This window comes from Hypanus sabinus, chromosome 3, assembly GCF_030144855.1.
Source record: "Hypanus sabinus isolate sHypSab1 chromosome 3, sHypSab1.hap1, whole genome shotgun sequence".
Lineage (NCBI taxonomy): Eukaryota > Metazoa > Chordata > Chondrichthyes > Myliobatiformes > Dasyatidae > Hypanus > Hypanus sabinus.
The window spans coordinates 179,443,794-179,471,300 of record NC_082708.1 but is presented as its reverse complement, the minus strand read 5'-3'; the positions used below and the strand labels follow the sequence as shown (position 1 = coordinate 179,471,300).

At 43.9% G+C, this 27,507-nt stretch overlaps 1 protein-coding gene across 8 annotated transcripts in view; it reads right to left on the bottom strand.

Annotated features, from left to right (window-relative positions):
- slc4a11 (solute carrier family 4 member 11) overlaps positions 1-27,507 on the bottom strand; it is a 284,841-nt gene that overhangs the window by 101,170 nt on the left and 156,164 nt on the right. For all 8 annotated transcript variants that reach the window (XM_059965729.1, XM_059965724.1, XM_059965725.1 and 5 more), the window contains 2 exons: positions 5,119-5,356; positions 1,976-2,057 (listed from right to left, as the gene is read on the bottom strand). In XM_059965729.1, coding sequence (XP_059821712.1) covers positions 1,976-2,057; positions 5,119-5,356 — 320 coding nt within the window. The remainder of the gene's footprint in view (positions 1-1,975; positions 2,058-5,118; positions 5,357-27,507) is intronic.

The following is a 27,507-nucleotide window of genomic DNA, read 5'->3' as shown; positions in this document are numbered from 1 at the left end:
CCAGCACATGCCCTCTTTTCACCATCAAGGAGGTGGTACAGGGGCTGGAAGATAATGTTTCAGGAACAGCTTCTTCCCCTCCGCCATCAGATTTCTGAACAGACAATGAACCAACCCAGGGACAGTACCTCGTTATTTTGCTCTCTTTTTGCATGACCTATTTTAACTTGGTTTTATATGCATTTCCTGTAGTAATTTATAGTTTTTATGTATTGCCCCATACTGCTGCCACAAAATAACAAATTTCACCACTTACGGTATGCAAGTGGCATTAAACCCAATTCAGATTCTAAACCGGTTGACATGGACCAAGACTCACAGCTAAGCTAGTCTACTTTGCCAGAGTTTGGTCCACATCCACCAAACTTCTACCTACGTTATGTCCAAACGTCTTTTATATGTCATTAATGTACCTGCCTCAATCACTTCCTCTGGCAGCTCATTCCATACACTCAACACCTTCTGGGTGAAAATATTGCCCCCCATGTCCCTGTCAAATCTCTCCTCTCTCACATTAAACCTGTGCCCTCTAGTTCTTGATTCCACAGTCCCAAGGGGAGAAAAAATACTGTGTGCATTCACCCTATCCATGCCTTTCAGGATTTTACAGATCACCTTTTACTCCTACACTTCAGCTAATACGGTAGAAGAACTGTTAGTGTGATGCAATTACAGCTTGGGATGATTCGGAGTTCAAAATCAGTTAGGAACTTGCATGTTCTCCCCATGAACTGCATGGGTTTCCTCCAGGTGCTCTGGTTTCCTCCCATAGTCCACAGGTCTACAGGTTAGTCAGTTAAATGGTCATTGTAGATGGTCAGCTAATTGAGCTACTGTTAAATAGGTTAGTTTCTGGGCAGTTCAGTTCATTAGACCGGAAGGGCCTGTTCTGCACTGGGTGGTGCAGTTCATTGGGGCAGAAGGGGCTGTTCCATACTGTATCTCTAAATAAATAAACAAGCCCTAGAGAAAATCAAATTGCTCAGGAGTGCACCTGAGAAAGAAAAAAGACAATACAACATAAGAAATAGGAGCAGTAGGCCATCCAGCCCATCGAGCCTGCCCCGCCATTCAATAAGATCATGGTTGTTCTGTCCGTAAACTCAGCTCCATCTACCTGCCGTTTCCCCAGAGCCCTTAATTCCCCTACTATGTGAAAACCTATCTAACTGTTTCTGAAATATATTTCGTGAAGAAGCCTCAACTGCTTCCCTGGGCACAGAATTCCACAGATTCACCACTCTCTGGGAAAATCAGTGTCTCCTCATCTCCGTCCTAAATCCTCTCCCCTGAATCTTGAGGCAATGTCTCCTAGTTCTAGTCTCACCTACCAATGGAAACAACTTTCCTACTTCTATCTTATCTATCCCTTTCAAAATTTTGTATGTTTCTATGTCATGTGTGCCCTATCAAATACCTCAGAGATGGTCACGAGCACATTGCTGACCATGGCCAAGATGCATTTACCGAATCTTGGTATCCCCTGCAGCTCACTTCCCCACTTACCTCTGCAAACGTGAATGGCCCTTGCACCTAAATTAATTAATTAATTTATAAAAACACAAGACATAGGCCACAGTTTTAGGCCATTTTGTATGTTATGTGAATAAAGGGCCTGTTTCAAATAATGACGATGAACACTGCCACTGCATCCTAGGAGTATTCCTTCAACAATGAAACACTAAAGTAAATGGTGTACTCTACACAAGCGAGAACTGAGGATTGACTTTTTCTCTCCCCCCTCTGCGGAGGTTCCAACAGCTACAATTCCAGATTCCTCTCAGATTTAATAGTTCTGCAGTAATCACCTAACACGCTCCAGATGAAATGCTCAGACTTCACGACTCCATTAGAGCCAGACCCATTCAGGAAAGAGATAAAGCACACTTTCCCAGGTTTACCACAACTCTTGATTTCACTTCCAGCCAGAGCCAGTGAGTCATCAACCTTACCTAGACACTCAAGAGGCACTTACAGAAGACAGAGCCAGGACTGCTGGTACTGAACACCCGTTGTGGTCGAAGAAACTCCTTGAATGGTGTCTGATAGGAGGTGCACTGGAATCAAACAGACAACATTTGTTTAATAGAACACTGGTTTCCTCCACAGTTTGCTCAGAATCAGACTTATTATTATTTCGACCGTGTCTGCATGCTTTTCTGCATTTAGTTGCTGCCACTTGATTAGAAAGAATTAGTGAGCAGGTGTGCAAGTGTGTCTAATAAGGTGGCCAGAGTGCTAGTTAGGAAATAGGAAATGTTCGACTTGATGGGCTGAATGGCCTAAAACTGTGGCCTATGTATTGCGTTTTATAAATAAATTAATTAATTTAAGTTCAAGAGCCATTCACATTTGCACAGGTAAGTGGGAAAATGAGGTATAAGGGGCACCAAGATTCAGTAAATGGATTTGGCCACAGTCAGCAATGTGCTCATGACCATCTCTGAGATCTTTGATAGGGCACTTAATGAAAAAAACTGCTTGTTTCCTTATTCTCCCTCCTGCCTCACAACCCACCAAACATGTGCTGGTCTTTTCTACAGCTGCCATGTGTCTTTTATATTTTGTTAATCCTGTCTCTCCCAGTAATGAGCGGTTGCTGGCTCTGGGCCTGTTCTCACTAGTTTGGAAGAATGAGTGGGGGTATCATTGAAATCTCTTGAATATTGAAAAGCCTAGATGGAGTGGATGTGGAGAGAATGTGGGCGAGTCTAGGACCAAAGGGCACTGTGTCAGAATACAAGAATGTCCATTTAGAACAGAGATGAGGAGAAATTTCTGTAGCCAGAGGGTGGTGAATCTGTAGAATTCTTTGCCAAAGACAGTTATAGACACGAAATGATTGGGTATATTTAAAGCAGATGTCAATTGGCTCTTGATCAGTAAGGGTGTCCAAGGTTACACGGAGAAGGCAGGAGAACAGGGTTGAGACAGATGCAAACTAGCCATGATGGAAAGCCGGAGCAGACTTGATGGGCCAAATGGCCTAATTCAGCTCCTATATCATATGGTTTACTGGCATTCATTGTGAAAGTTGTAGTTTTGTGATACCAGTTCTGTGGAAGAGAAAAAATATAAATTACAATAATAAATATAGCAAAAAATGACTACTAAGTCATGTAGCATTCACAGACTATACAGGAATCTGATGACAGAGGGGAAGAAGCTGTTCCTGAAACATTCAGGCTCCTGTACCTAATAATAAGATAGCACATGCCTACAGCATTATATATTGGTGAGGCGGGAAGAGAAGAGAAGCAGGAAGCAACACACAAACTGAGACGAACTTGGAGCCAAGGCTCAAAAAGCATCAGACTGGAGACATGAAGTGGTGGAATGAGGAGGAGATTCTGAGATTAAACAACATTCTGCCACTCAAACCTGCTCTGCCATTTAACAAAATCATGACTGATTGGAGAGGGTAAAGAAAGAGCCTGTTACATCTACAGCACAATCTTCCACTTCAGCCATCAATCAACACTGACAAGATCACACACTGCAATTCCTTGGTAGCCTTTCCCAGTTTTTCCAACATCTTATTTGTTTCTCCAGATTCCAGTATCTGCCCTTTCATGCCTATACCCACCGAAGATCAATAAAGCATCAATAAAATTAGTAAGAAAAAAAAACAATCTGCAAAGAGAAACACCAAACAAATTTAGAATTTTTCATCATTCAAAAATGACTGCTACCTGGGAAATAATCATCGACTTCAGCACAACAGTGGGACTCTTTTGTTCTCGAGAGCCAGCTGTGCCCAGACTTTCTCTGCTTTATGCTTCAAAAGTTATTAATCAGTTGAAAAGCCAATCAGGAAACTAGGGGCTACTAAGAATAAGGATTTTATAGAGAAAGTATGATAAATGAAGAAATTATTGGCACTAAAGGCCAATCTATGTAAATTACTAATTAAATGTTCAACTAAACTAATCCCTTTGGCCGACACAATGTCTATGTCTTTCCACTTCCTGCACATTTGTGTGCCCGAGAGCCTCTTGAACGTTTCCAGCATAATTGCCTCTTCCACTACTTCCATGCAACTCATTCCAGGCACCCAACTATGTTGGGAAGAACTTGCTTCACATCTTCACCCCTCTCACCTTAATTGCATACTTTCTGGTGTTAGGTTTATTAACCCTCGGGAAAAGGTTCCATCTGTCTGCTCTGTCTATGCCTCTCATAATCTTACAAATCTCTATCAGATCTCCGCTGCTCCGGAGAAAGCAGCTCAAGTTTGGCGTTCTAGCACATACTCTTTCATGAAGGCAACGTTAAAGAAAAACTCCGTGACAGAGAGCACAATGGCACAGAAGCAGGCCTCTATTACTCAACATAGTCCCATCAACCCTAGCCCCCCTACCCCTCCCATCCAGGTACTTAAATATTGCAATCAAACACTCATCCACCAGTTTCGCTGTCACTCTTCCCAAAGCCTCCACACCCTTTCTATGATGTGGTGACCAGAACTGAATGCAGTACTCAAGATGCTGCCTAGCCAGAGTTTTATAAAGCTGCAACATAACGTCCTGACTCCTGAACTCAATGCTTCAACAAATAATGGCAAGCACGCCATTCATCTTCACTACCACTATATCAACAGTTTTCAGAGAGCTATAATCTTAGATCCCATGCTCCATCTGCACATCAATTTCTTTCCATGAACAATGAACTGCTCTTTACGTTTGAATGCCCAATGTGGAACACTTCTCATTTGATAAACACAAGAATTCTGCGGGAAATCCTGAGGAACATACACAAAATGCTGGAGGAAATCAACAGGTGAGGCAGCCTCCACAAAGAGGAATAAAGAATCGAAGTTTTGAGCTGAAACCCTTCATCAGGAAGGGTCCTGATGAAGGAACTTGGCCCAAAATGTCAACTGTATATTCTCCACAGATGCTGCCTGACCTGCTGAGTTCCTCCAGCATTTTGTTTGTGTTATTCTTCCCATTCCGCCATGTCAAACTCTGCTAAGAGCCAACACGTCACTCAATACAAACTCCATTAACAGAATGAAAATCAGTTTATTATCATGGACAAACACATGTTGTGAAATTAGTTGTTTTGCAGCAGCAGTACCGCACATTACATTTAAAAATACTGCAAATTACAAATTACCATTTGCATTGGCGTCCTGAGAAGTGCTCGAATCAGTGAATAAACTGCCCATCACTTCGTCCAGGTTGCATCTGGGCTCCATGTTATCAGATTCCTTCATAATGTGCTTGAGCATCTCTTGCAGAACATCGTCGAGCGACAGGGTTGACACGTCCAGCAAGATTCCAGCCTTTGCGAGGAAACCGTCCAGGTCCTTGTGCGCTCGCACCTCTTCCTCAAAGTTCTTCAACTTCAGGTACTGTGAGAGAAGACAAAGCACAAACTCTCAGAAAAGCTGTCAAAGATCCCAGGTTTAAGGTTCAGGACTGTTTATTTTCATTCTTCAGTAGACAAGCGTAAAGGAGACCAAAATGATTGTTAGTCCAGATGTGATGCAACATGAAAAACTCAATAAGCACAAATAATACAATTTTTTTTAAAAACAAGTCAGTAAATATAAAAGCAACCCCATAAAACACAATGTACAAATAACTGTTTGAGTGGGTCCATATGTACACAAGATTAGCTTCTATACATAGACTGATCATATGTTCATAAAGTGATGCTAGATGCAGGTCTGCCAGGAAATGATGAAGTCAACTTCCAAGAGGAGCGTAACCCAGTCATGGTTTGGAGGCTCGTGTGCCTCAATGACCTGGAGAGCTATGCTGGATGGAGTTGGGGCCTAATGCTCTTGGTAAGGTCACCCATGCCAAACAGGTCAAAGGGTAGAGGCCAGACGAAGAGTGATGCACCGATCCTCCAGGTTCAAGGGATCAGCTCGGGGCTGACAACCCTGACTGGTAAAACAAAACTTGTGGAAACAGCAATGAGGAATCCTTCACTTCTGTGTGCGATGGTATTCCTGAGTCTCCACCTGAGACTTGTATGACTGACAGTAGTGAAAACCAGGAGGAAGTTACTGACATGATAAAAGAAGCTGTGAATGCCGCCGGAGATGGAGGACCTTCATTGCTGCCCTAAAGGCTAGTTGGTGCTACCTTACTCCATTTACATAGAACTTCGGTGACGTGGCACTCAGAGCATTGTACACATTTATTGTGAGCTCGAAAAGCATATGGGGGTGGCAGTGCATGCCCTGTGCTATCATGCACATATTTGGCATGCATGCTATAAGCTCACCACTCCCGGAGAGAATGGAAGGACATGGACATTGTGTAGGCAGAAGGAATCAGTTTAGTTAGGCATTTAATTATCCACTTACACTCAGTGGCCAATTTAATAGGTACCGTACACTTACTCGTAATGCAAATATCTAATCAGCCAATCATGTGGCAGCAACTCAATGCATAAAAGTATGCAGACGTGGAGTTCCTCCAGCATTTTGTGTGGGTCATCAGGATGCTGCCTGGATTTGGAAGACTTTACTATGAGGAGAAGTTGACAGGTGACCTTGAGACTAACAAAACACAAAAGGATCACATACAGTGGATTCCGACTAATTGAGCCATCAGTTAATCAGGGCAGCTTCTCATTTGAGACAACACTTAAAGGACGAAAACTAATCAGGAAAATTGCTGGCAGTCCCTTCATTTATTTGGGACACAATGCCACATAATAGGGGATTGTTACCAAACATGTTCCAATGAGCGTACTTGCATGACTTAGACATTACACACACTTAGAGCGAACAGTTTTCAAATAGCATCATTTGCGTGTGTTGTCTTTTAAAAGCAGTGATTTTAGCTGGTGAGAAACAAGCATTTAGATAATTCAGAACTGTTTTGCTTACTGTGGCTTCAAGCATTCAGGCTTGCAGGTATCAGAAACGGCCGAGGTGAAAAGAAAATGATTTCACTACTTAAACAAAAATCCTCACAGAGGGATCAGAAGTGGAGAGAGTGAGCAGTTTCAAGTCCCCGGGTGTCAAGATCTCTGAGGACCTAACCTGGTCCCAACATATCGATGCAGTTATAAAGGCAGCAAGACAGTGACTATACTTCATTAGAATTTAGTATGTCAACAAATACACTAAAAAACTTCTATAGATGTACCATGGAGAGTATCCTGACAGGCTGTATCACTGTCTGGTATGGAGGTTGGGGGGCGGGGGGGGGGGGGCGGTGCTGCTGCACAGGACCAAAAGAAGCTGCAGCAGGTTGTAAATTTAGACACCTCCATCTTGGGCAGTAGCCTACAAAGTACCCAGGACATCTCTAGGGTGCAAACACGAGGAAATCTGCAGATGCTGAAAATCCAAACAACACACACAAAATGCTGCCTGGCCTGCTATGTTCCACCAGCATTTTGTGCATCTGTAGGGAGCGGTGTCTCAGAAAGGCAGCGTCCATTGTTAAGGACCTCCAGCACCCAAGGCATACCTTTTTCTCACTGTTACCATCAGGTAGGAGGTACAGAAGCCTGAAGGCACACACTCAGCAATTCAGGAACAGCTTCTTCCCCTCTGCCATCCAATTCCTAAATGGACATTGAACCCATGAACACTACCTCACTTTTTAAAGATATATTATTTTGCATGATTTTTTAATCTATTCAATATACATATGCTGTACTTGATTTACTTATTCATTTATTATTTTTTTTCTTCTATATTATGTATTGCATTGAACTGCTTCTGCTAAGTTAACAAATTTCAGGACACATATCGGTGATAATTAACCTGATTCTGATTCTGAAAAATATTAAGAGTTTGAAGATATCAACACTTATCTTGAACTTGACAATGAAAATGAAGATAGGGAGGATGAATATATGTTACCTGCACTAGATGTCTGTGATGACCTTGTTCATTGTGTATACTGCATGAATTCCACATTGAGAACTATGAGGAACAATTTTATAGTACTGCAATACAATTGGTAGTTTTCCAGTTTGCTCTGTATTTCATTTAAATGCACAATTCATGATGGTAAGCATAGCGATTGGTGTGACTCTATTACCGCTCGGGGCAGAGATCAGAGTTCAACTCCGGCTCCGTCCATAAGGAGTCCCTGTACGTCTTCCACGTGGAATGCATGTGTTTTACCTAAGTGCTTCAGTTTCCTCCGAGATGTACTGGGTAGGTTAACTGGTCATTTGTGAATTGCCCCGTGATGAGGTTAGGTTCAGGTTAGTGTTTGCAGGGCAGCGTGGCTCGAAGGGCCAGATGGACCTACTCCGTGCTATATCACTAAATAATTTGCCACTCAGTTTGTCCCTTCTATACATTTTTAACTATTTCCATGAAACTTTGGCTAATTGGGGCAGCTGCTTCATTGGACCATAATGTACTGGTCCTGATGTGTCCCAATTAAACAGAATCCACTGCATAGGGAAGTACAGTCTAAGCCTCCACTACAACACCCCCTCTCCACCCACCCCCCCACCTGCCACCACATTAGGACATGGGCTTGAGCCAAGTGGGGAGAAACTTAGGGGAAATCTGAGGGGTATGCCTTTCCACACAGAGAATATTGATTGTTACATGGAATCAACTCCATAAAAGAGAATAGAGGCAGATACAATTTTAAAAAGATGTTTGAACATGTACTTGGATAGGAAAGGGAAATGGGTCTACAGCAGCAAATGGAGTTTAATACTTCAGTAATATTTGAGTAATCTTGTAAATATGTTGTTGATTAAGCATTCTTTGTTGTTTAAATAATTTGCTATGGTCATTTGTACAGAGTACGTGAATTGCTTATGTTCAAAGTCCAAAGTAAAATTTATCAGAGTGCATGCATGTTCCCATATACAACCCTGAGGTTCTTTTTCTGCGGACATACTTAGCAAATCTATAGAAAAGTAACTATAAACTCTTAACATCAGGAACTATAAACTGCAAACAAACTGCAAATGCAGCTGCAAATAAATTGTAATAAATAACAAGCATAAAATAGCAATATAACAGTTATAACCTTTAAATGAGTGTAGTTATCCCCTTTTGTTCAAGAGCCCGATGGTTAAGGGGCAGTAACTATTCTTGAACCTGGTGCCACGAGTCCAGGCACTTGTACTTTCTACTCGAAGACAGCCAGAAGAGCAGAGCATGGCCTGAGTGGTGACGATCTTTGATGATGGATACTGCTTTCCTCCAGCAATGTTGAGATGGTTTTACCTGTGATGTACTGGGCCAAATCCATTACCTTTTGTAGGATTTTCTGCTCAAAGGCATTAGTGTTTCCATACCAGGCCCTCATACAGCCAGTCAGCACACTTTTCACCACACATCTATAGAAGTTCGCCAAGGTTTTCGATAACATGCCAAACCTTCACAGACTCCTGAGGAAGTAGAGGTGCTGTTGTGCTTTCTTCGCAATTATACTTATATGATAAGTCCAGGACAGGTCCTCTGAGATAGTGACACCAGGGAATTTAAAGTCTCTGACCCTCTCCACCTCTGATTCTCCAATGAGGACTGGCTCATGGATCTCTGGTTTCCCTCTCCTGAAGTCTACAATCAGTTCCTTGGTCTTATTGATATTCAGTAAGAAGTTGTTGTTATTACACCACTCAGCTAAGTTTTCAATCTCCTTCCTGTGTACTGATTCATCCCTTTGATACAGCCCACAACGGTGGTGTCAACAAACCTGTGTATGGTGATGGAGATGTACTTGGCCACACAGTCACAGGTGTAAAGCAAGGAGAGCAGGGGGCTAAGTACACATCCCTGTGGTGCTCCTGTGCTGATGGAGATTGTGGAGGAGATGTTTTTGCCAGTCCAAACTGACTGGGGTCTACAAGTGAGGAAATCCTGGATCTAGTCGCACAAGAGGTATCGAGGCCCATGTCTTGGAGGGGATGGTGTTAAATGCTGAGCTGTTATTGATGAAGAGCATTCTAATATCTGCACCTTTACTGGCCAGATGCTCCAGGGTTATGTAAAGAACCAACAAGATAGCATCTGCTGTGGACCTGTGGTTTCAGTAGGTGAATTGGAACAGGTCCAAATCACCACTCAGACAGGAGCTGATGTGCTTCAGCACCAGCCTCTCAGAACACTTCACAAATGTGGATGTAAGTACCACTGGGTGACAGGTTACCACACTCTTCCTGGGCACCAGTGCGATTGAAGCCTGCTTGAAGCAGGTGGGTACCACACACTGCCAGAGCAAGAGGTTGAAGCTACCTGTGAATACACCAGCCAGTTGGTCAACACAGGTCTTCAGTACCTGTCCAGGGATTCCATCCAGACTGGATGCTTTCCTTGGATTCATTCTATTGAAAGCATCCAACATGTCATCTTTAGATACTGAGACCAAAGGATCATCGGTAGATACAGGGGTGTGTGATGGTTCCTCCCATTTCTGGTCATCTAAGTGAGCACAGAGGGCATCTGGAAGTGAAGCTCTACTGTCCCATATGTCACAAGATTTAACTTTGTAGGAGGCATTGGCATTCAAATCCTGCCACAGCTATCAAGCATCCCTCATTGATTCCAGTCATCTGAAATCTCCACTTCACCCAAGAGATGGCTTTCCGGAGATAACACCTGCACCTCTTGTAGCATTCTTGATCTCCAGACCCGAACGCCTCTGGTCTGGCTCTCAGCAAGCTCCGGATTTCATTGGTCATCCAGAGGTTCTGACTGGGGTAAACCCTGAACGATCTTGTGGCGACACACTCATCCACAGCTGTTCTAACAAAGTCTGTTATGACCCTGGTGTAGTCATTCAGGTCCTCAGATGAGTTCTTGAACACTCAAGGCAATCCTGTAACTGTTCCTCAGCCTCTCACAACCCCCTCTTGGTTGTCTGGATCACTGGAGCCTCGCTCGCTCAGCTCCATCTGTATGCAGGTACTGCAGTACGAGTACAGCCAAATGGTCCGATTTGCCAAAATGTTGAAATGACAAGTATTCTTCATCGTGTTGTAGCAGTGGTCTAGTGTGTTGGGACCTCTGGTGCCACAGCTGACAATTGGACAGGGTTTTCTTTAAACAGGCCTGCCTGAAATCACAGTCTATAATTTGAAGTGCATCAGGAGAGTCTGGTTCTTGTTTACAGACAACATTGTGCAGTTTTGTGAGTGCTCGCTTACAATTGGCTGCTGGCAGCATGTAAACTGCGGTCAGAATCACAGATGAGAACTCGAGGCGAATAGAGTTCCCACTGCTGCCTGTAAGGAGTTTGTACGCATTCTCTGCAAGTTTCCTCCAGGTGCTTCAGCTTCCAAAGGCACACCAGTTGGTAGGCTCATTGATCATAGTAAATTGCCCCTCAATTTTGGCTGGGATAAAATTGGGAATTACTAGGTACCATTGCTCAGAGGGCCAGAAGGGCTAATTCCATGCTGTTTTTCAAACTAAGATTTTCATCTCTCAGCTCTCATTTTCCTTTGAATTAGTTTAACGTTTACAAAAGTAACAAAATCCAACAACTGGGATTAGAATAGTTTGGGTTAGCGAGTTGTGGACATGCTATACTGGCACTGGAACACAGTGAATACAATCCTCATTTCTGTCCTGTATTATACTGTAACTGAGATTCCGGGCCACAAGCTGTGTTGTGGACGAGCAAAGCATTGCTGAAGGGCCAATGATGCCATAACTCACAAATAAAAAAACGTTGCTGACAAGGACATGTGGCAGCAGTTAGAGAAGAATTGGGATAATTGAACAGACCAAAGAGTTAGAATAAAAATAATGAACCCAATGGCCACAAGCAGCCCGATTTGGCATTGAACGATTGCGTGGGTCTCATGCAAGAGTGTGTGGTTTGCTTTTACAGTTTATTTGCAATGGCTGAAATTCAGGGGTTTTTTTTTTAAATTTTAAATATCACCCTAAAATTCAAAACATGCCTCTTCAGTCTAGCAAAGAGTGAAGTCTGCGTCAACTCTTGGCTTGGCCTTCACACAAACTGGATCCGCCGTGGCTTAGAGGGCAGTATTGGACCTCAGAGTGGTGGGTTGTTGGCTCGACCTCGTTCCAGAGGTTTGAGCACAGGGCTGCATGGACCAGGTGCAATGGCTACCGAGACGCTATTACACATCGGGACGGTGCTCAGAGTTCAATTCCGCTGCCGTCTTCCGAGGCGTTTGTCCTTTTCCCCACCCCACCCGCCCACATGAGTATGTGGGTTTTCTCTGCTGTTCCAGATTCCACTCACCTTCTGAAGAAGTACTGGTTAATAGGTCATTATAAATTGTTCTGTGATTAGGCCAAGGTTGAATAGGTGGGTTGCTGGGTGACACAGCTCATTGGGTCGGAGGGTCCTATCTCTAAATAAGTAAACTGTTCAGCAGCACTACACTCATTTTCAGCTTCTACTTTCTTAGAGGTCCAGGAGCCAGTCCTCAGTGGGGAAACAGAAGTAGAGACGGTCAGTAACTCCAAATTCCCTGGCATTAAAGGGACCAGAACACAAGTGTCATCACAAAGGCGGCACAATAGCATCTCTGCTTTCTGTTTTAGAAGTTTACATGGATTCAGCACATCAGAAAAAACTTGGACAAGCTTCCACAGATACACAGTGGAAACTATCCCAACAGGTTGCATCATGGCCTGGTATGGAAACACCGATACCTAGAAATAGATAAGGCTACTGAAAAGGACAGATACAGGCCAGCCCATCACAGGTAAAGCCCTCACCATCACTGAGCACATTTACATGGAGTGCTGCCACAAGAAAGTAGCCTCTGGCACTCAGGACATGCCCTTTTCTCACTGTTACCATCAGGCAGGAGGTACAGAAGCCTGAAGGCCCACACTCAGCGATTCAGGAACAGCTTCTTCCCCCCTGCCATCCAATTCCTAAATGAACTTTGAAGCTTTGGACACTGCCTCACTTTTTAAAAAAACTATACAGTGTTTCTGTTTTTGCACTTTTTAAAAATCTATTCTATATATGTAATTGATTTACTTGTTTATTTTTAAATTTTATTTATTATTATTTTTTTCTCTCTGCTAGATTATGTATTGCATTGAACTGCTGCTTCTAAATTAAGAAATTTCCAACACATGCTGGTGATAATAAACATAGGACTTGAGTTTAGGAGCCGAGAGGTAATGTTGCAGCTATATAGGGCCCTGGTCAGACCCCACTTGGAGTACTGTGCTCAGTTCTGGTCACCTCAGTACAGGAAGGATGTGGAAACCATAGAAAGGGTGCAGAGAAGATTTACGAGGGTGTTGCCTGGATTGGGGAGCATAGGTTGAGTGAATTCGGCCTTTTCTCCTTGGAGCGACAGAGGATGAGAGATGACCTGATAGAGGTGTACAAGACGATGAGAGGCATTGATCGTGTGGATAGTCAGAGGCTTTTTCCCAGGGCTGAAATGGTTGCCACAAGAGGACACAGGTTTAAGGTGCTGGGGAGTAGGTACAGAGGAGATGTCAGGGTTAAGATTTTTTACTCAGAGAGCAGTGAGTGTGCGGAATGGGCTGCCGGCAACGGTGGCGGAGGCAGATACAATAGGGTCTTTTAAGAGGCTTTTGGATAGGTACATGGAGCTTAGTAAAATAGAGGGCTGTAGATAAGCCTAGTAATTTCTAAGGTAGGGACGTGTTCGGCACAACCTTGTGGGCCAAAGGGCCTGTACTGTGCTGTAAGTCTTCTATGTTTCTGATTCTGATTCACCCAAAGACCTCCACCACCCAGGCCATGCTCTCTTCTCACCACTACCATCAGGGAGGAGGTACAGAAGTCATAAGTCCCTCACCACCAGGTTAACAAACAGTTATTACTCTCCAACCATCAGGCTCCTGAAGGTGTGGACAATTTCAATCACCACAACTCCAAACTGATTCTACAACCTATAGACACCCCCTTCCAAGACTCTTTACAACACAATTTTGTAGGTAATATCAGATACGATTGGGTCTTTTAAGAGGCTTTTGGATAGGTACTTGGAGCTTAGAAAAATAGAGGGCTATGGGTAAGCCTAGTAATTTCTAAGGTAGGGACATGTTCGTCACAACTTTGTAGGCCGAAGGCCCTGTATTGTGCTGATGGTTTTCTATGTTTCTATGTACAATTTGTCTTCTTTTTCATAGTGCTCATCCATATTTGACTGCTCGTGCATAGTTTTTCTCCAAATTCTATTGTACAGCATTTCAATTTTCTTTGTAAATGCCTGAAAGAAATTTGAATCTTGCATTAGTATTTACCATAAATGTACTTTGATGATACTTTGAACATTGAGCTTGAGTCAGCTTCTCTGCCAATAAAAAACAAAAAAGGCCTTTTTTTAAAAAGAAAATCTGACTGCTTGGTAATAGCTTAATTCTTTTTTTTAGAGTTTCTGAGAGGAAAATAAATTCTGTTCAAAAGCCTTGAAGTAGGCATTATGTTTGCAGCACTGAGGTGAGGAACAGATCACTTGAATAAAAGTCTGTATATACTCAGGGTGCCACAGTGGTTTAGCGGTTAGTGCAACACATTATAGCCAGGGGCGTTGGAGTTCGGAATTCAATTCCAGCACCGTCAGTAAGGAGTCTCTGTATATGCTCCGTGGGGAATGTCTGTATTTTCCTCCAGGTGCTCTGGTTTCCTCCCACTCTCCAGAAATGTGCCCGTTATTAGTTTAATCGATCATTGTAAATTGTGCTGTGATCAGGCTAGTGTTAAATCGGATTACTGGGCAGTGTGGCTCAATGGGCTGGAATGGACGGTTCTATGCTGCATCTCTAAATAAAATTTACAGAAACATAAAAGAATATATTTGCTGATTTCAGTCATCGAGATACCAGAAGATTTTAGTACAAGATAATACATTACATTGTATTGGTTTATTATTGGCCCATGAAAAGCTTATCTTTTAGTACAAGGCTTCGTCTCCCCTCCACAGACTCAGTGTACACTACCCACCGTTCCAACCTCATCAGACATTCTCTCTCCAACCCCTCCCATCACAGAGATACACAATCCTGAAAGAAAATACCACCAGGTTCAAGGTCATCTGCTGTTATGAATTGATCTTTATGGATGGCATGAACTGATCGGTATGAATGGCATGCAAGACAAGCTTTTCCACTGTACCTCAGTCCCTCAAACCGCTGAGCGGCAATTCTGAGGCAAAAATGCGAGGTCAGAGGAGATTGGCCAGACTGGTTCAAGCTGACGGGAAGGCGACAGTAACTCAAATAACCAGGTGTTACAGCAGTTGTAAGAGCATTTCTGAATGACAAACCTTGAAGGGGATGGGATGGCCTGGAGAAGCAGAAGGTCACAAACATACACTCAGTAGTCACGTCATCAGGTACAGGAGGTACCTAACAAAGTGGCTACAGAGTTTGAACAATTGATGTTTTAGATACACCCTGTTTTGAGAGGGAGGGCGCAATTGTTCATATAGTGCTTTTTCCTTATCCTTTCCAAACTTCCCAAAGTATGCCCACTGTGTCAGTTAAGAGACACAGGATAGGACAATAGCTCGACAACTCTTTACGTGAGGCTACTAGCAGAAACATTGACCGGGGCATCAGAGAGCAACTTCTCATCCTTCATCCATCATTCTGTTAAGAGTATATTCAAAGATGACTGATACAGTCCTGTTTAGAGGCTCATCCAAAGCACAGCTCCTCTGGCAATTCAGATCCGAGAAAGAACACCAGTTAGCAGAGGGAAACCACAGAGGATCTGTGAACCAGAGGGAACAATATAACAAATTAACCATTGCCTCTGTATTTACCACAAGCTGATTGGGAGCATTCATTCATTTTGTGCCATGTTGTATGATTTGGATGATCATGGTGTTTCTATGACCAGGATTGCTCTTGGCAAACTTTTCTACAGAAGTGGTTTGTCATTGCCTTCTTCTGGGCAGTGTCTTTACAAAATGGGTGACCCCAGGCTGTCTGCCTGGCATAGCCAGGACTTGTGATATGTATCGGCTGCTCATAGGACCATCCACCACCAGCTCCCATGGCTTCGTGCGACCCTGATCAGGGGAGCTAAGCAGATGCTGCACCTTGCCCAAGAGTGACCTGCAGGCTAGCGGAGGGAAGGAGCGCCTTACACCTCCTTTGGTAGCTACCCTAACTAAATAATCAAAGGTTCCAAAATCCACTGTAGATGCAAAATAAAGTCCCTCTGCTAAACTGGGTTAAAACTGAAACAGTAGAAGTGCTTGTTCATCTCACTTCTGCTCAACCCTGCCATCTCACTTCAAGTGTTGATGGAACATCCATAGGACCAAAGCTAGAATGGTAATGAACTAATACCTAACGAACTGAAAGAACCAAAAGTAACTGTGCTATGCAACAGAAGAAAATCCAGAATGGCTGGATGCATGAGGCATGTCATACAACATTCAGCCTTGGATTATTGTATTTAAAAAAGACAAAAGCAATCCACAGGTTTTGAGGGAAGGCTTACAGGCTCACTCTTTGGAACTACATGGATTGGAAAGGAAGAGATGCCAATAAGGAGAAAGTCATTTGTCACGAGGACGCACATCAAAACATACAGAGAAATGCGTCATTTGCATCAAATCAGAAATCTGATTTTTCAGTCCTCGGAGGATTGTGCAAGCGTCATCACGCTTCAGGAACCAACACAAACATGCTCACAACTCACCAACTCTAACCACAAGTCGTAGGGATGTGGGAGGAAAACACATCATTAAGGACCCCCATCTTAAGGTGGTCACCTGTCTTGTAAAGACACTGCCCTCTCCTCACTGCTCCCATTAGGGAGGAAGTACACACTCAATGTTTTGGGAACAGCTTCTTCCCTTCCATCATCAGGTTTCTGAACTGACAATGAACGAACGCATGAACAGTACTTCACTATTTTGGGTCTACTTATTTAATATAATGTAGGATATATATTTTCAATTGGAATTTGGGATTTTTAATATATTGTTCAGTACTGCTGCAAACAAAAAACAAATTTCATGACATATGTCAGTGACATTAAACTTGATTCTGATATCAAACCTTATTCTGTTGCACCTGCAGGAAACCCATATGGTCACCGGAAGAATACCAAAATCCTTGACAGACAGCGAAGGGAATTGAACCCCGATCTTAGAGCTGGTGGTGTAAAATGTTACACTAATCGCTCTGCTATCAAGCCTCCTATGCTATTGCCTTTTTCTCCCTGGAGCACGTTGTATCCAAACCCATGAACTATATGTACCACAGATCAACTATAAATAATAAATTATTAACAAAAACTATAAATTACTCCACATACAGGAGACAATCCTCCCACCAGAACACTCCACCTTGTGTTCAACAATGCCCATTACACTGCTCAGAGGAGCAAATCCTGACAGCTCATGCCGATACACAGAATATTTGGAGATGGTAACTCTACCACAGGAGTATCATTCAGTTGATCATAAAGCACAATATTATAGGCAGTTGTTCCATGAAAAATAGACAAAATGTTTTTCCAATAACAAAAAATAGCCAGGTTAATTTTGATCATCTTGCCATAGAGAGTTTGGATTCTGACTGCTTTGAGCCTATCAGATAGTGTAAGACCACAAGACAGAGAAGCAGAATTAGGCCATTAGGCCCATCGAGTCTGTTCTGCCATTTCATCATGACTGGTCCAATTTTCCTCTGTTTCAAAGTGATTCATATGTTGCACGTAGGGATAAAACAAGCTGGGAACAGAAACTTCTTTGAAACAAGATATAAACCATTGATTGCTTTTGTGCATAGGGTACTAGCCAGCACAGGGGTTCCCAACCCTTCTTATGCCATGGAGCTTTACCATTAACTGAGGGGTCCATGGACCAACTTGCTCCACTGTCATCAAATTCCCTGGCATTTGCAGAACCCATAGGTGTCGTCTGATAATTCTTTTGGAAAGACAGAATGTTCAAGGTTCTGCATTGGAGCAGCCTATAGCGCAACATATTTTTAATTGCAACATGCTGGAGGATCTCAGCAGGCCAGGCAGCATCTATGGAAAAGCGGCCAGTTGACGTTTCAGTCAGAGACCCCTCACCAGGACAGGGAAGGAAAGGCAGACGTCAGAATAAGAAGGTGAGGGAGGGTAGGAAGTAGTACAAAGTGATAGGTGAAACTGGAAGAAGTGGAGGGGAGAGGGGTGAAGTAAAGAGCTGGGAAGTTGATTGGTGAAAGATGAAGGGCTGGAGAAGGGGGAATCTGATAGGAGAGGACAGAAGACTACGGAAGTAAGGGAAGGGGAAGGAGCAGCAGAGGAAGATGATGGGTAGGCAAGGAGATAAGGTGTGAGAGGGAAACAAGAACAGGGAAAGGTGAAGGAGAGGGAGAGGGGGCACTGCTGGAAGTTTGAGAAACTGAGTTCATGCCATCATGTTGGAGGTCACCCAGAAGGTATACAAGATGCTTTTAGTTGGTAGCAAACCAAAGAAATGTTTTTGTATTAACACCAATAATGTTCATGTTGGCATCTGCAGCTGAGGGTTATGGGGAAAATCTGATTGTTATCCAATTGTAATCAACTTAATTACAATCATCAGACACAGCACTTGTTACCCATCTCAATGGCCCTGAAGTGATTGGTTCATTAGTGAAATGCATCATCTGGGTTAACAGCCAACATACCCGAGGTTGTGCTGGGAGTCGCCACGTATTCCAGCGCCATCATAGCATGCCCACCATTTTCAGCAGAACACAGAATACAACAAGCAAACAAAAGCGAAACAGCAAAGCAAATCCCTTTCCTTCTTTCCGCCTACCCACTTACACAAGCAGGCCTCCAGCCCCAGTACAGGCCTCCAGTGGACTCTCAGACCCGCAAAAAGAGGCTGACATTGCATGGACTGGTGTCTTATTATCAAGGCAAGCCCATCAGAGTTTCTTCCCTGAAGAGCAATAGTGAACCAAAGAACCACCAATGAGATTTCAACTTTATTTCAAATTTTTAAAAAATTCTAGAGCCGCATTGCAATTTGAACTCATTTCTAAATACAGGAATCTGTAACTTCGCAACTATTCTCTCTGAAAGCAACAAGAAACGGCCATATTTTTCTGCAAGTCTGGAATTACTGTGCCAAACAGAAGTGAGTCATATAGATTTTTACAACAGCGTAGTAGTTTTAGGATCATTATCACTGCTGATTGCTTTTTATTCCAAATAAATGTACCTAGAATTTATCATTTCTAGCAGTCTTGGTGGACTTTGACTTCTCATCTCCAGGATACCACAACAGTACTTTCATTTCAGTACAACACCAAGGTGCTGTACTGCCGTTTACGTGATTTGTTTCCTTTGTGGGGTGGGGGGGGGGGTTGATGTTTTTCTTTGAACAGATTGCAGGAATTTCTTGTTTTGTGACTGAATGGGGGGGAGGGAAGACGAATCTCAGGGTGGTATACTGCATAAACACTTTGATAATAAATGCACTTTGAGCTTTGAGGTTAATGCTGTATTGCACGGAAGTTCCATCTGGACTGTTAGGTGGTTAAATAAAGCCTCAGAGGCTTTACCACAAGGCAGGTGCTGGCAGCTTTCTGCACGCAATCTACCTTGCCGTGGTTTGCACCTCATTGTCTGCCTCTACTTTCTTAAAAGTTTACATAGGCTCAGTATGTCATCAAAAACTTTGACAAATTTCAACAAACTTCTATAGATGCACCGTATCCTGACTGTTGTATGGAAAACAGGACAGAAAGAGGCTACAGAAAGTGGTAGATACAGCCCAGTCCATCACAGGCAAAGCCCTTCCCACCACTGAGCACATCTACAAAGAGCACTGCCACAAGAAAGCAACTTCCATCATTGAGGACCCTCACCATCTACTTACTAACACCATTGGGCAGGAAGTAGTGGAGATTTAGGTCCCAGACTACCAGGTTCAGGAACAGTTATCACCCTTCAAACATCAGGCTCCTGAACCAGTGTGGATAACTTCACTCACCTCAACAACAAACTGAGGTTTTCAAGCACTTTACTACTGACGTTCTCAGTATTACTTTGCTTGCACACTTGGTCCTCTTTTGCACGTTATTTTTTGGTCTGTTTTTAATGCATTGTTTTTATTTCTCAAATTCTGTTGGAGTTCTTTATTTTCCTGTAAATGTCTGCAAGAAAATGAATCAAGGTAGTACATGATAACATATACCTACTTCGATAATAAATTTTGCCTTGACTTTTCCTTTTTCCTACTCAATGCACTGTTGTAATGAAATGACCTCTATGGATAGTTCTCAGAACATGTGAAAATAATAAACCAATTTGCAAACTGGTTGATCATCTTGCCGCAGGGGTCAGAGGCTGACTACTCCTATGCTTATTTTCTTTCATCCAGTAGTTTCCTTTCAGACATTGCACTTCCAAAGAGATTCAATCAAATATGACCAGCTTCTCAGCTGCTGTGACCATACTTCAAAGCATTCCAAAATAACTTGGGAAGGTGTGAAATACATCGCAAGTCTGTTTGCACTAAAAAGAATATATTCAGTTCAAGTTTAATTGCCATTCAAGCATACATGAATAGCCATGAATACAGCCAAACAACAGTGTTTCCTCCAGGATCAAGGTGCAAAACACAGTACCAGCAGTCCCCATCTCCCCTTCACCACTTCCCATCCCCTTTTTCCCCTCTCTCACCTCATCTCTTTGTCCGCCCATCTCCACCCTCTGGTGCTCCTCCCCCTTTTCTTTCTTCCATGGCCTTGTGTGTCTTTCACCAATCAACTTCCCAGCTCTTTACTTCATCCCTCCCACTCCAGGTTCCATCCAACACCTCATGTTTCTCTTTCCCCTCCCCCCCACCATTCAAATCTTCTTCTCAGCTTTTTTTTCTCCAGTCCTGCCAAAGGGCTTCGGCCCAAAACGTTGACGTGTACTTTGTTCCTAGATGCTGCCTGGCCTGCTGAGTTCCTCCAGCATTTTGTGTGTGTTGCCAGCAGTCCTGCCGAGCAAACAGTGAGGGGGTGGGGGGGGGGGTGTCCCTGGCTCCAGCCTACACACCACACTGACCCTGACGTGCCTGACAACAACCCCTCCCATGGCAACACCATGGTTTGAGACCCAGTCGTATTCTTTTCAGAACAATCACTGCAGTGAAAATATGACCTAATATAAAGGATGGAAAAAATAAAAATGGAGCGCTATGTGGGAGGGAAGGGTTAAGTTAACATTACATTAGGCTAAGGGCCAGTACAACATCAGTGTGCTGCAGACTGTGGTGTGTCCTCAAACCTATTTATGAACTGATGCGGGAAAATTTCTAGAACACAACACATAAAGCTCGCCACAAAACCATTCAGCAATGTGATTTTCACTGCCCATTGCAATTGACTTTCTGAAGTGACATCCACTCAGCTGACTGAAAAGCATACAAGGGCCAAGCGTTCAGAGGACACACCCGCGATGTCGCCTCGCACTGTGGCAAAATTTTTGCAAGTAAGTTGCCGAGATCAGAGAACAACTGAGCCCAACCACTGCAGGAGTTATAACGCATCTGCTTGGACTCTCCGAGGGAAGACATAACCTACTGGCTCTATGCTGGGACTCCCTCCAGTCCCATCTTCCCTAATCTCCCTCACACCCATCAATTTGCATCCCCTCCCACCGATCCTCACACCACCCGCCAACACTGGTAGCAATTCACAGCAGCCAGTTAACCTACTACGACACACATCTTTGGGATAAAAGAACATTACAGGACAGGAAATCACCCATTGGTCCACATGTCTGGGCCCAACATGATGTCAGGCTAGCTAATCCCCTTTGCCTTCACGTTACTCTTTATTCCTCTATTCCCTGCCTGTTTGGGGGTGGTGTTTGTTAAAAGGCCTTTGAATTGCTCTTGAATCTGCTTCCTCCTCACAAGGCAGTGCCTCCAGGTACCTCCGGTTCACATTTAAAGTTATCTGACTGTACGTATATACAACCACAGAAAGCAATGTTGTACCCATGCAAATCTTATCACACACAACACAAACCAAGACATTGCACAATAAGTTAATAAAATACAATTCAAAATGCATGTAGTAAACAGCTAGTGACGAGACCTCGGTGGTGGTGGGGTATACATTAGTCTCACAGCCTGAGGGAAGAAGCTTTTACCCAGTCTGGCAGTGCTAGCCCTGATGCTTCTGGACCTCCTTCCTGACTATAGAGGGTCAAAGAGATTATGGGATGTGATGCACCATCAATAGCTCTCTCTGAGGCGTAAAGGCGAGATATCGGCTAGAGTTATTGATGGTGCATCAATTTTATTGACTAGAAGAAAGAACAAGCAGTAGTTGACCACCATACTACATCCTGGAGACTGAGAGGCCGGGCTCAGACCTCAATCGCCTTTATACCGGGGTCTGTGGGAGGAGCCACAGGAGCAGTCAGCAGAGGGCGTGTCCAGACAGGTATATGTAGTTCACCACAGGATGAGTAGCAGGAATGCCTCGGCCCTCTGTCTACAATTCTCATGGTAAGTGTCACCAGTATAAGGGAGGGCGACCCCTGTGATCCTCTTGGTGGTTTTTTTTAAACTGTCCTCTGTAGGATCTTGCAGCTCAACGCCTTGCAGCTTCTGCATTATACAACGATGCAGCCAGACAGGATACTCAGTAGTGAGCCTGTTGAAAGTCATTCGAACCTGCCTTAAAAACCTTTTCTCTCCTTAAACCTGCACCTTTTCATATTTGAGATTTCCTCTCTATGCAAAAACAGACTCCTCGTCCTATCAATACCTTTCAAATTTTACAGACTTTATTCAGTCATATCTCGGCCTCTGACACCCAGAGAAAGCAATTCGGTTTGGCTTACCCAAACTCTTCCGAGAAACTCCATCCAAACAACATACCAGTGAACTACTGCTTCAAATCTCTCTAAGCCTCTACATCCTTTTTTAGTGCAGTGACCAGAAATGCACACAATGCTCCCATTATGCTCTTTAACAACATTTACTACCACTGCAACATACGTTCATAATTTTTTAAAAAATATATTCAAGGCCCCCAGCTGAAGGCATCCATACACTATGCCTTCCCCATCACCCAATCCACTTGCATAGAGCATTTTGAATTGAATTGACTTTATTACTTACATCCTTCATATACAGGAATAAAAATCTTTACATTACATCTCTATCTAAATCAGTGATCCCCAACCACCAGGCCGTGGACCGGTACCAGGCCACAAAGCATGTGCCACCGGGTTGCGAAGAAACGATATGATTTGGCGGTATGAAACGATATGAGTCAGCCGCACCTTTCCTCATTCCCTGTCACGCCCACTTGTTTAACTTGAACACACGCGAGGTCATTACTCATGCGAGGTCATCAGTCGCCTATACGCAGTGATATCCTTGCACCAGGGATCACTGGTTGGCCTCGGGTAACCAGACACCTCCTGCGGCCAGCGAGAAGTGCGATTGCTACTGGCCTGGAGCACAGACAGATGGGTGCCGCCTCTAACCTTGTTCAGCACACTGAATGATCGTGGGGAACCCGGTGCTAAAATATTCACTGACGACCTAATTCAGGCTCAGGGTTTCGTAAGTAGCAGAGCAGTTACCTCGCCGCAATCCCCCGAGCCAAACTTCTGTCGGCCGATAGATCCTACCTACCTACAAGGGAGGCAGGCGTGCACCCTGTCGCACTCCTCCTCGCTCGCTCGGCCGCGCTCTCCGGACTGCGACCCCAGTACGGGGACCTCGGGCCCTTACCTTGTCCTCTCACCCCACCCACGACCAGCCACATTTGGCCAAGGCGTCTGGTGGTGGGCGGAAGGCTGGAGTTCGAGCCCAGAGGCTGTCTAATGAGGCAATGAAGCCTTCAAAACTGCTTCGGCACCTTGAGTCCAAGCACCCTGCACTTAAAGACAAACCCGCTGAGTTCTTTTGAGCGAAACAAACATGAACAAGCGGGACCGAAACAAGTGCTGAGAGCCATGTAAACTAAATTGCAGAATAGACTGGACATAAGGAACCCCCTTCGAGTATCGCTGTCTCCCTTCACCCCTCGATGGGACCGTCTTGTTGAAGGGAAACAAGCCCAGGGCTCCCACTGATTCAGCGATATTGGTGTGTTATGTTCATACGAGGAAAACCTCACACTTGTCCAGTTAAAAGTTCAAAGTCCATTTTTTTTTATCAATGTATACTGTAGAACCTTACGATTCATCGACTTACAGGCAGCCACTAAAATAAAAACCTAGTAGAAGGTGTTAAAAAAAACCACAGAACACCCAATATGCCAGAAAAGAACAAATTGTGCAAACAATAAAAAAGGAAACATCTAACACTACGAACCAAAGTTCACGAGGTGAGTCAACAGCCACAAAAGCCAGTTCATCGCTGCAGCCCGTCCAGCTGCCTGTTCAGTCCAACTCGCAGAGCAGTGCACACTGGCCCATCCTTCACCTCCAGCCCCAACATCATGGCCTTTTCAATCTGACACAGTGTTTTAAACGGCCAAACATTGGCTCAGCTCTCGCTCTTGGGCCCATTCCCGCTACACCCCACATTGCACCTTTAAGACTCCAGTTCTCCGAAACCCCCAGAACATCGCAAACTCCATCTGACATTTCTCCGCCCAAATTTATGTCCATTTCCTGACAACCTCCCTCACTACTCACAACTTCTAGAATGTATCCTCAGCAAATTTAATAATCAGACCACCTCCAGTTTCATTAAAATCATTAATGCACATCACAAGCAAAGGTCCCACCAAGAATGACTGCTGAACACCTCTGGTCACAGATCTCCATTCAGAAGCATACCCATCTATCTCTTCTACGACCAAGCCACTTTCACACCCAGAGGAAACACAAGGACACACAAGGATCAAACCAGAGTGGCTGGTGCTGAGAGGTGACAGTTGCTACGGCAACTGCTCTGCACGTGACCACAAGAAACCTCAGAGAGTTGGGGACACAGCTCGGCACATTAGGGAAACCAGCCTCCCCTCTATGAACGCTGTCTAAACATCTCACTGCTGCAGTAAATCAGCCAACATAATCAAAGACCCCATCTGCCCAGACATTCTCTCTTCTATCGGGCAGAAGACAGAAAAGGCTGAAAGCAGGTACCACCCAAGGATAGCTTCTATCCTATTATTATGAGACTATTGATTGATTTCCTTGTATAATGAAATGGACTCTTGGCCTCATGATCTTACATGTTGTTGTCTACTTGCACTGCACTCTCTCTGCAACTACGTGGCAAACTGCGGCGGACCACAATTGGTGTGGCTTCAAGCTGAGAGTGAGACATGGCTACAAGCAGCACTGAAGCCCCACAGGGGACTGCATTGGCTCCCTTCCTCTGTACCCTGTTTACTTCAGTCATGTCATCTGCAGAAATGCTCTGCTAACTCAGCAATAGTTGGCTGCATAAAGGAAAGACAGGAGGATGAATACAGGGTCACGGTGGAGGACTTTGCCATATGGTACAAGCTGAACCATCTGCAGTTCATCATTAGGAAGACAAGGGACATGGTGATGGGCTTTAGGAAGACTAAGCCTGCACTACTCTCTGTTACTATTGATGGTGAAAATGTGGATGTGGTAAGGAGCTACGAGTAGCTGGGGGTGCGCCCGGATGACAGACTTGAGTGGAGCACCAACACAGAGGCTGTGTACAAGAAGGGCCAGAGTCGCCTTTGCTTCTTGCCGAGTCTGAGGTCCTTTGGAGTATACAGGCCTCTCCTTCACATGCTCTACCAGTCTGCTGTCATCAGTGTGGTCTTCTATGCAGTGGTGTGCTGGTGCAATGGCATCAACGTGCATCATGCTAACAGGATCAATAAACTGATTAGAAAGGTTGGCTCTGTCAGGAATCAAACTGGACACTAAAGGCTATGGTAGAAAAAAGGTCCCTGCAGAAAGTCCTGGCAATTGTGGACAATGTTTCTCACCCTCTACATGCTACCTTGGCTGAACAGTGGAGCAGTTTCAGTAATAGACCAAGACAACTGCACTGCTCCAAAGAGTGCTATATAAGGTCATTTTTACCCTTGGCCATTAGGCTCTATAATGAGCCAGCACGTAGCCAGGATGTGATAACACCTTCCTGTTAGACTTTTGTGGTAACTTACTTTTATTCTTTCTACTTCTCATCTAATATTTGTATCTGTACACTTGTGATGCTACTGTGACACTGTAATTTCCTTTGGGATCAATAAAGTGTCTATCTATCACATTTTGTTATTGTAACACACACAAAATGCTGGAAGATTTCACCAGGCTCAGCAGCTTCTATGGAAAGGGGGAATAATGAAGACCTGAAATATCAAACGTTTATTTTTTTTCATAGATACTGCCTAGCCTGCTGAGTTCCTCCAGGTTTGTGCCTGTGTGCGTTACTTTCCAGTATCTGCATTTTTCTCTTATTTGACATTCTGTTATTCTTTTCCTTTGTACTACCCTCATCTGTGCATTGATTTGATCTCTGTGAACAAGGGGTAAGATTTTCACTATATCTCAGTATACTTGCATCCTAACTGGGTGCATCACAGCCAGATACGAAGGTGCTAATGTACAGAATTAGAAAAGTCTGCAGAGGGGTGTAAACTCGACCATCTCCATCATGGGCACAAGCCTCCCCACCATCATCAATTCAATTCAAGGCCATTCTCAGAAAGTGATGTCTCAAATAGCAGCATTCATCTATTTAAAAGACCCCCACCACCCAGGACATATCCTCTTCTCATTGCTACCATCAGGGAAAAGGCAGAGGAGCCTAAAGAAGGGCATTCAAAAATTTTAGGAACAGCTTAGAGTCATAGAACATCACAGCACACAAACAGGCACCAGCCATCTAGTCCATGCTGAACCATTAATCTGCCTCATCCCATCAACCTGCACCTCAAACCATTGACTTCCACACCTTCCCATCCATGTACCTGTCCAAATTTCTCTTAAATGTTGAAATCAAAGCCCCATCCACCACCTCCACTGACCACTTGTTCCACACTCTCACCACCCTCTGAGTGAAGTTCCCCCTCATGTTCCCCTTAAACATTTTACCTTTCACTTTTAACCTATGAACTCTAGTTCTAGTCTCACCCAATCTCAGTAGAAATAGGCTGCTTGCATTTATCCTATCTAAACCCTTCAATTTTATACATCTTTATCAAATCTCCCCTCATTTCTCTACACTCCAGGAAATAAAGTCCTAACCTAGTCAACCTTTCCCTATAACTCAGATCCTCAAGTCCTGGCAACATCCTTGTATATTTTCTCTGTACTCTTTCGGTCTTATTTACATCGTTCCTGTATGCAGGAGACCAAAAACCTGCACAAGAATACTCTTAATTAGGCTTTATCAATATTTCATACAACTTCAACCTAAGATCCCAACTCCTGAACTCAGTACTTTGATTTTTGAAGGTCCATATGTCAAAAGCATTCTTTATGACCCTATCTACCTGTGACACCAGTTTTAAAGAATTATGGATCTGTATTCCCAGATCTACCTGTTCTGTTGCAATCCTCAGTGCCCCATTTCTCACCATGCAAGTCCTACCCTGGTTTGTCCACCTGAAGTGCAACACCACACACATTTGCATTAAACTGCAGCTGCCATTTTTCCAGCAAGTCCAGTTCCTGTTGC